General features: G+C 39.2%; 1 protein-coding gene across 1 annotated transcript; it reads left to right on the forward strand.

Moving 5' to 3' along the window:
* Positions 1-3206: 3206 nt before the first annotated feature.
* MTFR2 (mitochondrial fission regulator 2) lies at positions 3207-12505 on the forward strand. Its single transcript, XM_062570875.1, has 8 exons — positions 3207-3269; positions 3898-4026; positions 4395-4499; positions 4730-4854; positions 6992-7206; positions 8334-8634; positions 10708-10894; positions 12407-12505. Exons 1-8 carry the CDS (start codon positions 3207-3209, stop codon positions 12503-12505), a joined length of 1224 nt encoding a protein of 407 aa, XP_062426859.1.
* Positions 12506-12725: the final 220 nt, after the last annotated feature.

Here is a 12725-nt window from a genome sequence, read left to right on the forward strand (position 1 = left end):
GATGTACCTATCAACGTGAATAAAGAATGTCTAATAATCATCAGATCTATCCTAATTTTCCTGCCAGTTTTACTGAAACTGCGGTGTTATTAGGAACACTACAATTAGATCCCTTTGAAAGAATTCATAGGTATGAGCAGATAGCATGTAACTATGTATCTGGAGGAGAAAGATACCAGTGTTTCCTGTCTGAGCACAAGCACTCTCTTACTTTGTTTCGGTAGCAGCTTTCTTGACAACTTATAATTTATCTTCAGCCACACAGCAGGAATCTTGACAAGCAAGAAGGATAAAAATTACACAGACTGCATTAAAAGCAAGTATAATATCTAAAACAAAACTTATTTTGAAGTGAACTCACTTTGATCAGATCCTATCAAGTAGTTGATACTGAGGGTATTTTGTGTGTTGAAACTCAGATGCTATCTTGTTTTTTAGTTCTCGGAGCTAGCCAGAAGTTTACCAGATAAGAGACCTAAAACATCATCTTTTAAATTTATCTCCTTAACATTGTTGCACCATTAATGCAATCTGATGGGAAAAGGACCACAGACTTCTTCCTTTCCTTCAACATAATTAAACCTAGTGGACAAACATAGTTAATCTGATGCTACAAGGTAACATAGGTCTTACTGCATACTGCATCCATGCTAGAGGTTCTCCCCTCCTCTGGAGCAGCCTCTAGACTGCAGCTGCCAGACCATTTAGCCCCCAATCCATTAGCAGACTGTCTTAACAGTGCAGTTATGACAGTTGTATGTATGGCGTAAGCTTTTTGTAATACCAGTTACCAACTTAAAACTTGTAATCTTGGAGACACGTTTACAAACACGTTCTCCTGCCCTAATGAGTTTATTTTGTTGGTAAGTACTCTTCTATTGCATGCGCTAAAGTTTGTTTTCTCTTACATAGAATATTTGCAGTGTTCTCTGTGCTAGCATATGAACTAGTTACTACTAACATTGTATGTGTGTACATTTTTCTTTAAAGGCCTCTTTAGTGTATTCTCTCAGTGAAAGGATTGTTTAAAAGCTTTAATAAGTGTAAGAAGGCTATATTATAGTAACATCCTTTTAACAGTTTACCAAGAAGTATCACTTCCTTACCTGAAGAGCTGAATACAGAACTTGCTTAGATGTTCCAGAAATAGGATGAAGTCAGAAAGACATTCTTCAGCTATTGCTTCCTTCTTCTTTGAGTCTGAAGAGAGATGCCGTAGTTGATTTAACACAGCCAAAACCTCTATTCTTGTATTGCTGTGGCTACAGAAAGACAGAAAACTACATTACCTTCAGTGTCCTAAGTGAAGCTAAAAGTGCTACCCATCCTAATCTTTAGTTTTTTGATGAAATATTTTTGCTGGTTACATACCAGAAAGCATACATTCAGATTTTTCTTCTCTATCTTAAATGAATATGCAAGGAAACAAATGAGGAAAAGTATGCAGGTTGTCCTATTATAATGAAACTTCTACAGTAGTAAACACTCCATTCCTTCAATGGCATAAGTTACAGATGCAAAGCAAGTTCAAGTTTTACTCAGCTTTTTGTGCATCGCTTTCGTTCTATAGTATAAATGTGGAAGCTGAAGTTTCTGGGGCATCACTGGAGAGATCACGATAACATTCAGAGTGCAGGTCGTGCTTTCTATGCTACATGCTGAAATATAATCCCCTCTCTATAACAAACCAAAACCAGATCCTGCTTGATGAAAAACATGTTCAAACTGAATAGATTCATTTTTGCCAGTGAAAGAAGCAGTCAAGTCTCAGGTTGAATCACGGAATGGTAGAGGTTGGAAGGAACCTCTAGAGATCAAGGCCAACCACTCTGCTCTAGCAGGGTCACCTATAGCAGGCTGCCTAAGATTCTATTGAGATGGTCATCTCCAGGGATGGAGACGTCACCACCTCTCTGGGCAACCTGTTCCAGTGCTCTATCATCCTCACAGTAGAAGGTTTTCCTCATATTTAGATGGAAATTTTTGTTTCAGTTTGTGCCCATTGCCTGTTGTCCTGTCACTGGCACCATTGAGAAGAGGCTTACCCCATCCTTTTTTCAAACTCCCTTCAGATACTTAAACACAGTGATAAGCTGCTCCTCACAGGAGACATGCTCCAGGCCCTTCATCATCTGTGTAGCCCCTTGCTTGACTTGCTTCAGGAGCTCCCTGTGTCTCCTGTATTGTGGGGCCCAGCACTGGACACAGTACTTGAGATGTGGCCTCACCAGGGCTGAGTAGAGGGGCAGGATCATCTCCCTCCACCTGCTGGCAATGCTCTTCCTAATGCAGCCCAGGACAACATTGGCCTTCTTGGCCACAGGGCACATTGCTGGCTGATGGTCACCTTGTTGTCCACCAGCCCTCCCAGGTCCTTCTCTGCCAGGCTGCTTTCCAGCCGGTCAGCCAACCCCCAGCCTGTCCTGGTGTAGGGGGTTATGCCTCCCTCGGAGCAGCATTCTTGCCTTTGTTGAATGCTTTGAGGTTCCCACTCCTGCTCTCTGCCCATCTCTCCACCCTGTGGAGGTGCCTCTGACAGGCAGTAACTGCCTGGTGTTGATCACAGACAACGACCTAGCAGGGCGCGGCAGAGCCGCTGCTGCGGGCGCTGGTGGGGGGGCTGCTGTCGGGGAGGGGTGACGGGAGTGCCCGCGGAGCGGCTGGGCTCCAGCACCGGGGGGGCTGGGGTCACCAGCAGGCACCGAGCCCGGCCCAGCAGGAGCCGCCCAGATGCCCGCAGCAGCCGTACGCTGCCAGCGCTGCTCCTCGGCCGCCCCTTCCGCCGCGCCGCGCGCAGACCACGCGGAGCGCTCAACGGCCGCGGTGTTCAAACCTGCCTCCTCCCGACATCGCCGCGAGCACCGCCCGCCCTCGCTCCCTTATTGGCTCTGCTGCCCGCCCCGGCTCCCTACCATTGGCGTGATCCCGCCCCTCCGCTGCTTCCGATTGGCTGGCTGCCGCCCCTCCACGCCGCTCTGGCGGCCTCGCGGCGGCTGTTTTATTCAGTTGGAGGTGGCCGTTGGTGGGGTGGGTTTTGTGCTGCTGCTCGCGGGAGGAGGGGCGGGCGGCTGGCTCCGGGAGCGGGGCGTCCCCGGCGACCCGCCCAACGGTAGCGGTTGGTGTGGGTCCACGCCTGGTGGGCCCGGCAAGTGCCGGGAGCGGTGCTGGTGACCTCTCCTTCCGTCCCGCAGCGCGCGCGGCCGGCCATGGCGCTGCTGCTGGATCTCCTCAGGCGGGTGCTGGAGTACCTCGGCTGGCCGGCCCACCAGGTGAGCCTCCCGCTGGCGTGCGGCGCCGGGGCACCCTGCGGGCGCGGGGCGGCGGGTTGGCAGCCGTCGCTGTTAAGGGGAGGCAGGGTCACCCCAGAGCCGCCACAAGCTGGCAGGAGGCCGGGTTTTGCACCTGACATGCAGTGGAGCCTTTCTGCATGGGAAAACTGTATTGGGGTAACTTTGCCACGTGCGTTGCCTGCAGGTGGGATTTTGCAGCATCTCTGCTCTACTACAGTCACTGCAGTAATTCCTTTTTCTCGGAGCAGCGTGAAATTCAGTGATTTTTAGCTGTTAATGTTTTACCATTTTACATGGAAAAAAGCTACCTAATGACTTTAAAGGAAAAACTAACCCTCTGTTTTTGGAGACTGACTGTGAAAGGTATCGTGTGTGAAATTGAAAGAGGTTCACTGCTGCAGTGCTAGTCAGCTCTAATGTTATGTTGTACTTCAAAGATCAGCTCTTTACTGATGACTTAATAGTGAGGCACTGCTGCAACTCACAGTCCTGAAAAAAATCTTCTACTTCTGTGGGACTGCTCAGCTGGGTCTAGGACTGTTAGTTTGACTAAACTGTCATGGTTGTTTTCTGGTTTCATTGTAGGTATATCTTGTTTTGTTGACAGGCCATATTTCTGGAAGCTCATAGATTCAATAGCAATATAAGTCGCACAATCAGAACGTGCCTTCCTTCAGCCTTACCAAGAAGGCATTTGCAGCAGCTGTATGCCATCATAAGGAAGTATCAGGTCAAGGTATGTTAAACTTCTTTTATTTCTTTGTTAATTTTCCCCCAGATTGCTGTAGATGCTTGCATATGGGTCACTCAGACACACACTTTTTTACTGGTATCTCAGATACTACTAGCTACTAAACTGTTGGCCTATGCGATGCTCTAGAATTTACTGAGTGCAAGCTGTATCTTGTTTGTCTTTCAGAAACTGAGTCTTCTAAAATCAGTGTAGGCCTTCTTGGGTTATCAGCTTGAGAATAATATTGAAATGATGTATTAACTGCATTATATTTAATTATGTTTAATACAAGGTTATTTAATAGTTTTGATTGTAAAAATTGAAGGCTTTGATTTTTGGCTTTTTGGATTAAAAGATGTTCCAACTTTTAGGTTGTATCTGTTTGCCAAAGAAAGGAATATGGGTCAACTCGAAGTGTTGTTCGTAGACTTGGCACAATTCTTTCTTTAAAGCCTTGCCCAAGACCTTATTTTCAAGTAAGTAAGTTATTGTTATACACACTCTTCAACTCTTTAAAGTCTCTAATTCCTTAATGTAGTGATTGCTATCCTGCTGTTTTTAGCTTATGTAACTAGTATGTTAAATCTCTTCTGGTCATTATTTTTAACTTGCTTACAGCACTTCATAATTTTTTTTGTTGTTGTTGCTCAGGCGAATTTTTAGTGTGTTCTGAATCTGTTTTTTCTTGTATTTTGTTTGTTTTTAGCTTGTTCAAGACCCAAGTCCATTGGATTATGATGAACAAAGCGCAGCTCCAAATCCTGTAGTTCCCTCACTTGGTGATGTCCTGTGGGTGGCAAGTGAGGAGGGACAAGCATTTACTAGATTTAGGCAAGTAAAAGCAGAATACGTGCATTTAAAGGACAACTTCATGTCTCTCATCTTTTGATTTTCTGTTGCCCTTTGTGGGTTCCAGCAAAACAAACTTGAAGTTTTCTCTGGTTTTCAGGAATTTCTGCTTATCTGGAAGTTCTTACTGTGTGGAATGTTCTTATTGGAAAGATTTCTGAACTTGAGTCTCTTCTTTCCTCTTTCCAGTAGCATGTCAGGTGTGTTACTGATGTCTTAATTTGTGTTTTCACTCTCAAAATATTTTGTGAGAGAGAGAGTTTAAGGGAAACCTATTTTTTTTATGGCATACTATAAGATTTTTCCTATCTATATCTTTTTAGTTTACAAACATTCTGATAAATGTTACAAAGGGGAAAGCAAAAAGAAAAATTCATACATGTCTCCTTTTAACTTGAATTCCTACAATGCTGAATGTGTAAACCTTGGAGGTTGACTAATGGAAAGAAAAATGATTTCACTTTTAACATTTTACCTTGAATGTGGTCTTTTAGTCTATGTAATTTGTTTTAGCTTTTACAGAGTGCTAAAGGGAAATATTTTTAATCTGATAAAATATGGCAAGTATTGTGAAATGACAAATTACCCCGAAATTTCTAGTCACAGAGAGTATACAAGGCCTTTTCTTCCCCTTACTAGAAAAGAAAGAAATAGAAAGTTGGTTTACTATTCCTCTAAAGGAACTTTTCAAAATCAGGTGGTGAATCAGAGAGCCAGAAGAACAAAAAATGAAAATTTGGACACTTATATAGTCCCATACTAAATCTATATTGAGCAATCTTAATTTTAGTTTTTATTGACATGTGTTTACCTTTGATCTTTGTGCTGCTTGCTGTAATGAAGCTACAAGCAACAGATAAATTTTGAGTGATGCTTTTTATTAGAGAAGGTGTATTACCAATTATGTTTCCTATGATGGCTAGATTTACTGTTGAATTATTGAAGTTTTTTGCAGCAAGTGCAAAAAACTAAAAAAGTAGAACATTGTTAAAAGAAACTGTTGTGACTTGTTTTGTCTTGACTGTGCACTTTAGTCACTTGGATCTACATCTTCCATGTAGGTTAATGGAAATTAATTTTTCTATTGTTTCCGTTATTTCCTTCTCTGCTGGCTCTTTGGATTTCTGTCTTTTCTTTCTTTCTTTTTCTTTTCTTTCTTTTTCTTGTCTGTCTGTCTGTCTGTCTTTCAAGACAATACTGTAATCCATGTCTTTTCCTTCTGAACCAGTGTGAAAAACAAGGGGTTTGGGTAAGTCAGAGAACAATGCTGCAGGTATGGCTTAGAATAAAGTGATGATGAATGGAATGGAAAAAAGACTTTTTTTTTTTTAACTTTAAATTTCCATTATTTATTTATTTTAAGTTGATCAAGTTTTAATTTATTTGATCATTTCTTAATCTCATGCTGATAGTTTCTTGGGTTCGTGCCCATTTTATGCTTCAAGGATATTTCTGCAGCCACACGGTTGAAGCAATTTTTAGAATTAATCTGAAATCTGAGCCCAGTTTTCTAATGTGATCTTTGTTTGTACATGCTTATTAGAATATATGGTTCATATTCTGTAACTATATATAAAAAATGGAAAGCATATTTTACAATTATTCTCCAATGTATTTTCTGAAAGGATATAACTTCTTAGCTGCTTAGTGCTCGTCTTGCAGAGGTTAATGAATGATTCAAATGTGTGAAGCCTAATCAGATCTTTATCTGACTCTTCCTGAATTTGTACTTACCACTTCAGGAGGGACATGCTTTTATGCTGTCAATTCAATGGTTATTGAATAGCAACAACTCAATTGTACATTATGACCTTATGAAATAGATATATAATCTGTCCCTGAGAAATTTTTTTTTAACGATGGATATTTGAGGATTTGTATCTTACTTGAAAGAGACTTAAAAATATGTTTTTGAGGGTAGTGTAGTTGAAGTATGAAGTTTACATGTGTTTTTTTTTTAATAGTAAGCAAGTTTGATATCTTGCTGAATGAATCATGTTAACTTTTTGAACAAACACTGAATAATTATTGCCAGAGTCCAAGCATTTAATATCTTCATTAGACTTCAGCTGTTTCTGTTGCTGGCTGAAGCTTTTAAGTTGTCTTTGTTCCTTTCTAGGAGTGAACTATGGAGAAAAGAAAGTACAGTTCACCATGACTTACCTCCATCTGTAGTTTCCTTACCAAATGTTCCAAAAAACAGTACACAAAAAGACAGTCATGTTGACCAAGAAGCACTCCGGAAGATTTCTGCACTTGAAGATGAGTTAACCTTTCTTCGTGCCCAAATTGCTGCGATTGTTGCTGCACAGACATTGGGAAACATTCCATCACGTAAGCCCTTTGGTTTGAAGCAAACCAGTATTCCTTTCTTGCTGTAGATTTCCTATTTACAGCTTGCAGTGTCTGATACTGATATAGACCCCTATAATTTTTTTTAACTGAAGTGGAACAAACAATTTATAGTATTTTGTTTCTTTTTAAAATTTCACTTTCCTTGTTTTTATGGCCTGTTTGTGCATATCAAACGAAGTTGATGCTAAGTGGTCTTTATGCTCATCACCATATTTGTGGTGGAACTTAATAATGACACTATCCATACGTTACCAATTAATATTTTAAAAGTCATGGTCTATTAATTATCCCCTTTAGCTTTTGTACTGTTTTTGATGAGTTACCAAAATGGGAAAAAATACTCTAAAAAATATTCTAAGTCAGGTTTGGTTTTTAGTGGCTGCTAGGCACATCTATTTGCAACATTTGTTTTTGCTAGAGTATCAAAGACTGGAGTTCATCTAGAAAGCCAGTAATCTGTTAAGTCTTCTTGTCATATGTTGTGTGACTTCTCTTAAATGTTTTTAAGTCTTGATTGTGTTACTTCCAAACTAACAGGACTGTGGTTTTTGAAAGGTGTGACACACATTTTGTGTGTCACTGTGCCATCTGAACTTACTAGCTCAGACCATCTGTGCTCCATTTCTGTTGGCTCCTCTTTGATCTGTTCTCCATTGTATTCTGTATACAGTTTGATAGTGTGTTTTACTAGATTTGTAGTTATTTTTAGTTAATCTGGGTTATTCTAACCCCCAGACCACTGAGAATGACAGGTTGCAGGTGGCTTTGCCACTGCGTGTTCTTGATTTGTCCAGTGCACAGACTGAAGATACAAATGGAGAAAATCCTCTGATCTCACAAGCCACCTAAGATGTGTAACTTTGTGTTCTGAGTCTGTGGCTTTGAAATTAAAATATCAAAATTGTATTTAAAGCCATGAACAATCATTTCTTCTGTGCTTATAGTATGTGAGGTGGATAAGAAAGAGGTTGAAGAGGGCCACGCACCTCTCAACTTAAAACTGAGCGTTCCTAGGCTTTGCTTAGGGTTTTTTTCTTTTTTTGTTACTAAGGTACTAGTGACTATTAAAAATAAAATCTTTGTTTTTCTTTTATAATTACATCCAGAAACCTTTAAAACGTTTAGCATGCCAGATGGATCTTACCCAGTGCCAGCAATGACTTCTACGCCCTTGTCCATCTCTCACAGTCACTTTGTAATTCCCTCGCCTCCTCCACTTCCCTCTGGTGCACTATCTGGTGTTGATGCTAGTAATTCGGCAATTGAGCTTATAAAACAACGTCGTGCTGCAAGGAAGAGTGGTTCAACTACAACTGATAGTGCTGATCACCAGAGGACAAAGAATGTTCCTAGTATGATGGATGTTTTGAAAGACCTAAACAAGGTTCAACTGAGAGCTACTGAGAGGTAGGTTTAATTATTTATTTAATGGAAGCTAAGATTATTTAAGTATTATTGCATATAAGCAGCAGCAGAAAATACTAATGCAGAACATCATTTAATAAATAGCTAGTGCTGACAAACTTAGGTTGACAACTTCTAAATTCACAACTTGAAATGTAAGATACTTGTGACGTGGTTTAAGTTGCATTTAGAAATGCTGAATCAGTCATTTAAAACTAGGCACCAGTACAAACTGGGGGCTGACCTGCTGGAGAGCAGCTCTGCAGAGAAAGATCTGGGAGTGCTGGTGGATGACAGGTTTTAGATTATAAATATTTCTAATGGTCTGCATTTTTCTTTTTTTTTTAAGCAGGGTTGACGTGTGGTTACAAAAATGCTTTTACTAATGTCTGTATGTGTAATGTCTCTTCTCATTGGTGTTGGTTTGCTATGCTAGATGTGATAGTTGTTTTCAAATGTAGCTTCTGAACTTCCAGAGTTGACAAAGAATGTATGTATTAACAAGGACAACTGAATCTTAAAGAGCTTCTGTTATTTCTTAATGTGGAAAACTTAAACTTTTATTTAAATATTTTCTTACCTATGAGCTTTAGCCCTGACAATAATTAATTTGCACTGAGTGTGGGCAGGTTATTTCTATACATCTCTAAAGCATGTCTGTATGCTTTTGATGACATCTCTTTCCAGTAAATTAAGTAAATACCTGGGTTTACCTTAGTGTACTTTGTATGAGCTTCATCTGCATATGATGCTGTTAGTCTCTCTAACACAAAATCTGAGCTGTGGTACTCTTGAAAAGAAAAGTCACTTTTTTTACATGTTCATTTTAGATTTATTTAGTCTTTCAGGCATATTTGGCTTTTTAATGGGTAGATAAACATTATGGTACCAAACTAGGAAATATTTGGCTCCAGGGATAGGTTTCACATCTAGTCTTCTAAATGCCATATATGGTGAATGAAGAAAGTGAAATGTGTAGGAATCAAGAGTTTTAACGACCATCATGCTGACTAAGGATATACTTAGTGGGAAATGACAAGTATGCATCTGAAGTGCTTTCTAGATCTTGATATCTACCTGCCTTACCAACGTAGAGCTTAAATTAAAAATGAATTTAGATCTGTAATCGTTCCTTCTGTACTTGAGCCTAGCTAAGCCTAAGTCATTTTCCTGGATAAACATAACCTTTTATAGCATTGCTGGAAGGAATAATGGTGATAGAAGTTGTTATAATCTTTCAGACAGCAGTCTAGTTTGATGGTAGTTTAATGTGCCCTGTGAGGGGAAGACCTCTGTTCTCATAAGTCTGGAGCCTGAAGATCCTAGTTTCTAGCACTTCAGCACCACCTTGTACACTGTGTAAGTGCCCTGTCAGTTTGGATTTTGTATGAAGGGTGGGCTCAGTCCTTTCAGCTTTCATGTTAAATGAAATGTACTGTAACTTGCAGACTTTGCAATGAGCTCACAGCTGTCAGTATATATTAGGTATGATCATCAAGCCAGTAAATAGCACTTTAATAGCACAAATGTGAGCATGTCTACATTTTTAAATAACTAAATGGTTAGGAAAGATTTCTTTTTATTAATTATTTTCTTGATCTGGTCACTAATTTCCATATTTATGTTAGAGTTTGGGGACTTAAGTGCTGTTTTGATTTTGCATTCTTCCTGCTGTTTTTTTTGATCTTGACTTTGAGAATAGTGTTTCTAAATTGGAGTACAAGCTCCCTATATGAGATATATCAGCAGGAACCTCCCACTAGTTTGCTTTAACGTAACTCATGAGAGAGACCTGCTATTAAAATAGTACTTTTTGCATTAACAATAAAGTTAAGCACTCTGTTGATTTCATACTGTTTTTCTTTACAGAACAGCATTAAGTTGTGGTTTTAGGCTAGGAAGCTGGTGGACAAGTTGTTGAGTTTCCTTTTATTAATCTAGTTTGGTGAATTACTGTAAAATAACATTAACAACATCTATAATCAAACTTTATAGGATGCATACAAAAGCTGATTTTTTTGGATTACTCAGCAAAGGATTAAGAGCAGGAGATAATCTTTGTCTTTGCTCTTGTAGGTCACCTGGAGGTACCCCTCTTTCTAGACCCCCCAAAAGACGGAGTTCGGATTGGGATCCAGTTGCTCTATTAACTCATGCACTAAAGCAGAAATTTGCATATAAAAATGATGATGAAGATGATTCACTGGATAAAGAAAATCAATCTTTTGATAGCTCCCCATTTTCTAGTCCAGAGATCCCACTGGTATGTTCTTATACAAGAATGTGTTTTTATATTCTTGAAGTGACTTACCACTTGTATCAGTAGTTGCAGGGGTTTTCAGAAAGTGTAGAACTTATCCAAAATGTTCTTTAAACTGTCAGCTTAGATGTGGTTTCCCTTCCAGTCCCCAAGTATAATCAAGGAGGAGAATTTCAAAAGGCTACTTATTATAGATGGATTTGGATTGGTAAATAAATTTCAGATTCACCGTGATAGTAAAACTAAAGGACTGAGTTTAAAGATTCAGCTCATGATTGACTGGACTTTGGAAATGCACTTGACAGCAACTACAGGTATCCAGGTGTAGAAACTGTGTGTCCAGTTAGTAATGCTAATTTTATTTTTACAGATAAAGATGTCAGGAATGTACAGAGAGGTCTGAGTAACAAGTATACGTTCAGAGAACAAAATGAAAGCACTGAGTGTAGTATTTTTCTTTATGGTTACATTGTTTTTCTGCACAATTTATATCTTTGGCCAGAATTAAAGTGTGATTGTGAATGTTCTTGCTAAGCCCTTGAAAAACAGTCTTTGCTGTGGACAAGCAAAATGCCGTAGGCAAAGCCCCATAACACTAAGGTGATTCTGAGTGCTGGTTTCTGTAGAGCAGTCTGTGCAAGCTGCTTTAATTTAAACAGTCTAGTAGTACTGCTAGTTGTTTTCTAGAGAATTCTGCAAGCATCAGAACTGATTAGGTCGGAAGGATAGAAATAAGTAATGCTAACTTAGACTGTCTCTTTCTGCTTAGCAATTTTATCTTAAGAGTGAAGTAAGAATCCTGTATTTGGCAGCGTTTCTTAGCCTAATAGAAATAATATTGCAAAACATAGGAATTCAAATGTTCTTTGAAGGCTGCTGCTGTACTCACAGCTAATTTCTTGATTGTACTTAATTTTTCAATTATAGTCTATTATGTTTGTATTCCTGCTGTGAAATATTTTTCAAAAAAAAAAAAGTCCAAGTGCTATAAGGATTTCACATGCAACATGTAGCATACATTTTACACAGATTATACTGAAGCAACAGGTTTTGTGCAATCTGAGTAAGTGCTTCCAACTTTTCAAGAAAGGAAAAAGTAGGAAACGTATTAAAACAATCGGTCTTGCATTTTGGATACTGCTGACTACTGCATTGCATAACCAATATACCTGATTCTAAATACAAAAACAAAGCTAGATCCTGGAATAGTTTCTGTTAATCTGAATTATAATGTCCTGAAAGAAAGACTGCTTAAGTCAAGCCTGTTTAACAATAGATATAGGAGAAAGATGGGCTTTTCTGATTAGAGTCTTGATTGCAAATTCAAACTTATTTTTAATTGTGTACCACTGGATGTTTTAAAGAATAAATGTACTTAGGCTTCTCATTTTATTCTTGCCAGGTTGAGAGGAGAAGTACAACTACTCCTCCAAACTCTGTCTTTATTGAAAACATCTTTTTCTTCAGTTGTATTGGAAGTAATGTTACTTTTTTAATTTCATCCCCATTCCCCAGGTTGGACGTTGCGGTCTGAAGCCCAGTGCAAAATCTAGCCTCGTAAGAACTGATGAAGTTAAGCAGCTATCAACGTGGAAAGTGAAAGCTCATATTTAATTGGTACAGACTTCTGAGGAAAATATATAGTGTGTTTGTATATTTTTAGGTGGCAGGTCCACTTTATGAAACTGCTGTAATCTGTTCCAGAATATGCTTCTCTTATGCTGCTGAAGCTAGGATTTATAAAAATACCTTTTCTTTTCTGTAGTTTCCCAGCATCCAAACTTGTGAATGTGATGCTTTTATGAAAAGCACACAACTGGAAAAGGGGATTTAT

The sequence above is a fragment of the Rhea pennata genome, chromosome 3, assembly GCF_028389875.1.
Source record: "Rhea pennata isolate bPtePen1 chromosome 3, bPtePen1.pri, whole genome shotgun sequence".
In the NCBI taxonomy this organism is placed as follows: Eukaryota; Metazoa; Chordata; class Aves; order Rheiformes; family Rheidae; genus Rhea; species Rhea pennata.

Coding starts and splice junctions, on each gene's coding strand:
- MTFR2 (XM_062570875.1), top strand. CDS start 3,207: ATGGCGCTGCTGCTGGATCTCCTCAGGCGGGTGCTGGAGTACCTCGGC. Junction 4,500..4,729: donor GCCCAAGACCTTATTTTCAA/GTAAGTAAGTTA, acceptor GTTTGTTTTTAG/CTTGTTCAAGACCCAAGTCC. Junction 8,635..10,707: donor CAACTGAGAGCTACTGAGAG/GTAGGTTTAATT, acceptor TTGCTCTTGTAG/GTCACCTGGAGGTACCCCTC.